Consider the following 2844-nt stretch of genomic DNA (forward strand, 5'->3'; position numbering starts at 1 on the left):
AGTCTCCTCTTGGCTTATATCGAAATCCTCAGACATTCTTCTTTACAAATCCTCATTTTGTACTTCTAATTATTGACCATTGTTTTGTTTTGATCTCTCCGCTGCGCTTCCGCGTGCGTCACTTCTGAGCGGCACATGCACAAAGCTGAACTCGTGCTTCCGTGTACAACTGTTGGCGCAAGCTACATTAAAGTGATTATTATGTTTTGAATATGGATATTTTAATTACAAAAACGCATCAATTCGCTACAGGGGCTTTTGTTCACCCCCCAGAGCCGTGTGAGACACTTTTTTTTTATGGATGGGCGCTTTTTTATTAAACTTCTTTTGGACTGATGCATGCAACACCCGCTGAGTGGCATTAAACAGCTTGAAAGATTAAAGACAATTTTTTATATAACTCCGACTGGATTCGTCTGAAAGAAGAAAGTCATATACACCTAGGATGATTTGAGGGTGAGTAATTTATGGGCTAATTTTCATTTTGGGGTGAACTAACCCTTTAAGCTTACCAACCAAAATCTTTTTAATGGAAGCATACATTCAGGTTTAAGTGGATACAAACCTCATCAATTTCACACTGAACAACAGATTCTACCAGTGGATGCTTGACAACCTCCCTCAGGACACCACCGTCTCCTCCACCAATGATGAGAACCTCACGAAAGGAATGGGGAAAAACAACTAAACCAAAGGAAAATACTGTAGCATACAGAAACTAAGCACCCAAACAGTTTCAGTTCTTCCAAATCACATTTATACGATGAACAAAAATGAAACCAGTTACCTTCTTTGGGCAAGGGTGGCAGCAGAGAGGTAGATTGGCTATCATTTCTTGATAAGAAAATTCATCTCGTTCTGTGCATTGGATGACTCCATCCAAAACCAGCACATTTCCATATGTTTTACTGCATGAAGAGAAGCAATAATGATCATTTTCATACATTAAACAGTACAACAAACATGTGGAGAGAATCAAAACAGACTCATTAAAAGCATTCTTAAGGGTGGACTAAGCACTGCAACCAAGCATGTGTGATTTAAAATGACAGCTGACAGCTCTGGCCTCTCATCACATTTCCTATTGGGCAACACAATGCATATGCAAATGAATTTTATTGATTTTCAGGGCAAAGATAATAACAGCAACTCTACATTTGCATTTACAACTGTTTGAATGTCTCTAGTTGCAATCTACTGCCTTGATCCAGTGTGTAGATCACCAGTACAGCACGAATACGCGTTTAAATAGCTAATAATGGCCATGGACACGTTGTCAAATAAATGTTCTTTTCATTTTCTAATGTACCACACAATTATGGGCGCAAATATTAGCGCAACTATTTATATTTTTTAACGTTTTTACATCAGAATTGGTGCAGAGTAATGTTTTGCTAGTAGAAAATGCGATCTCATAGTTTGAACTCTCAGTGCCACGCCAGACATACAGCAGGCGATGCAGTTAGCAGGCTAGCTTCAGCCACCCACACAGCAAGACACCCATAAGCCAACGTGCTTTCTGAGTGGACACCTCCGAGAAAAGTGAGGAAATCACAGCACTATCTCCATCAGCTGTGACCGACAGCTTCACTTACGCGCTGCCAGAAAACACTGTAAGTTAGCGAACATGCTAATTTAAGCCACTCTGCAGCAGGACTCACCTTTTAAAAACCATTACATCCTGGTACTTAGATTTTTTATGATACAACGCTTCCTCCACTTGAAGACTCATCGCTTGACCAGGCCATAAAGTGCATGTTTCGGTGAACCACCCGTCTTTAATGTTGTCCATTGCCGGGGGATTTAAATGTAAGCAGCGGTAGGTTGTGAACTTGTGATAGTCTGATCAAACCGGTCCACTGTAAGGTGCTATTACTGTAGAAGATCTTGAGCGCTCAGCGCCGATTGACACGTTGGGCGTTCTCTGCACCGCAACCGAACCCAAGAAATAAGAGGCGACCAATGGGAGCAGGCTGACGTCATAAACAGGCCCAGCAATTAAGATATAACTGCAGACCGGAGATCTCCAAAATGGGGCGTGAACTCCAAAAGTGGGCAGAACCTCAAAAATGGGGCGGGGTCTCCTCGCGCAAAGACTTTCACCATTGGCTCTGGCTCCAGCCAATTGTTATTAACTTACATTTCAAAATAAAACTTTATACATTAAACATTGTTTCTGGTTCATCTAAAATAAAATATGCTATATAAATAAATATTCTCCGTGAGACCAGAGCCCAAAGCTCGTGGCCAGTGGTGTCTGGACTGGAGTTTGAACCTCTGCTTAATGATATAAACGTGAATCACCCACGAGCTCTCCCGCAAGCAGCGCAGATTCAAAAGGGTCTGGCTGCAGCTGGCGCTTGCACTCAGACGTGCATTCTCAGGCTTGCACTCTCAGACACTTGCGCTCATATTCATTATATTAATAAACTGTATACTTAATTTGATATTTTAATAGCATCTTAATACATTAAGCCATGTTAAGTGTTTATGTTTTTCTACAGGAGAACTACAAACCACTTAACGAGAGACTTTGCGCATTGCGTTCATATTCTGCTGTTCTGTGGCGACGGATTTGCGGGTCTTGTCTTTTTCTTGCAGGACCCTGTATGTTATAGTACTAAATTAGTTTTAATCGTGAAAAACATAAACACTTAGGGCTGTCAAATCACCACCACAGCTTCAGTGGCGATTGCAAGTGACATTGTAATTTAGTTTCTTTTTTTCTTGTCTTCATTGTCTTCACCTACTGTTGTAAAATGTTGAGAGATTCAAACAAAAAGTAATCAATAAATAGAACAAAATACAAAATAAAAAGACTGCAAGTGACATCGCTAGCGGAAG

General features: G+C 40.8%; 1 protein-coding gene across 1 annotated transcript in view; it reads right to left on the reverse strand.

Annotated features, from left to right (window-relative positions):
• LOC107695748 (spermidine synthase-like) overlaps positions 1-1965 on the reverse strand; it is a 5738-nt gene extending 3773 nt beyond the window's left edge. Inside the window, exons 1-3 of the mRNA XM_016495773.1 lie at positions 1662-1965; positions 788-908; positions 566-658 (exon numbers count right to left, since the gene is read on the reverse strand). Of these exons, the coding sequence (XP_016351259.1) occupies positions 566-658; positions 788-908; positions 1662-1792 (345 nt within the window). The 5' untranslated portion in view covers positions 1793-1965. The remainder of the gene's footprint in view (positions 1-565; positions 659-787; positions 909-1661) is intronic.
• Between the last annotated feature and the right edge of the window lie 879 nt (positions 1966-2844).

Source organism: Sinocyclocheilus anshuiensis, unplaced genomic scaffold, assembly GCF_001515605.1.
Source record: "Sinocyclocheilus anshuiensis isolate Anshui unplaced genomic scaffold, SAMN03320099.WGS_v1.1 scaffold234, whole genome shotgun sequence".
NCBI classification, from domain to species: domain Eukaryota; kingdom Metazoa; phylum Chordata; class Actinopteri; order Cypriniformes; family Cyprinidae; genus Sinocyclocheilus; species Sinocyclocheilus anshuiensis.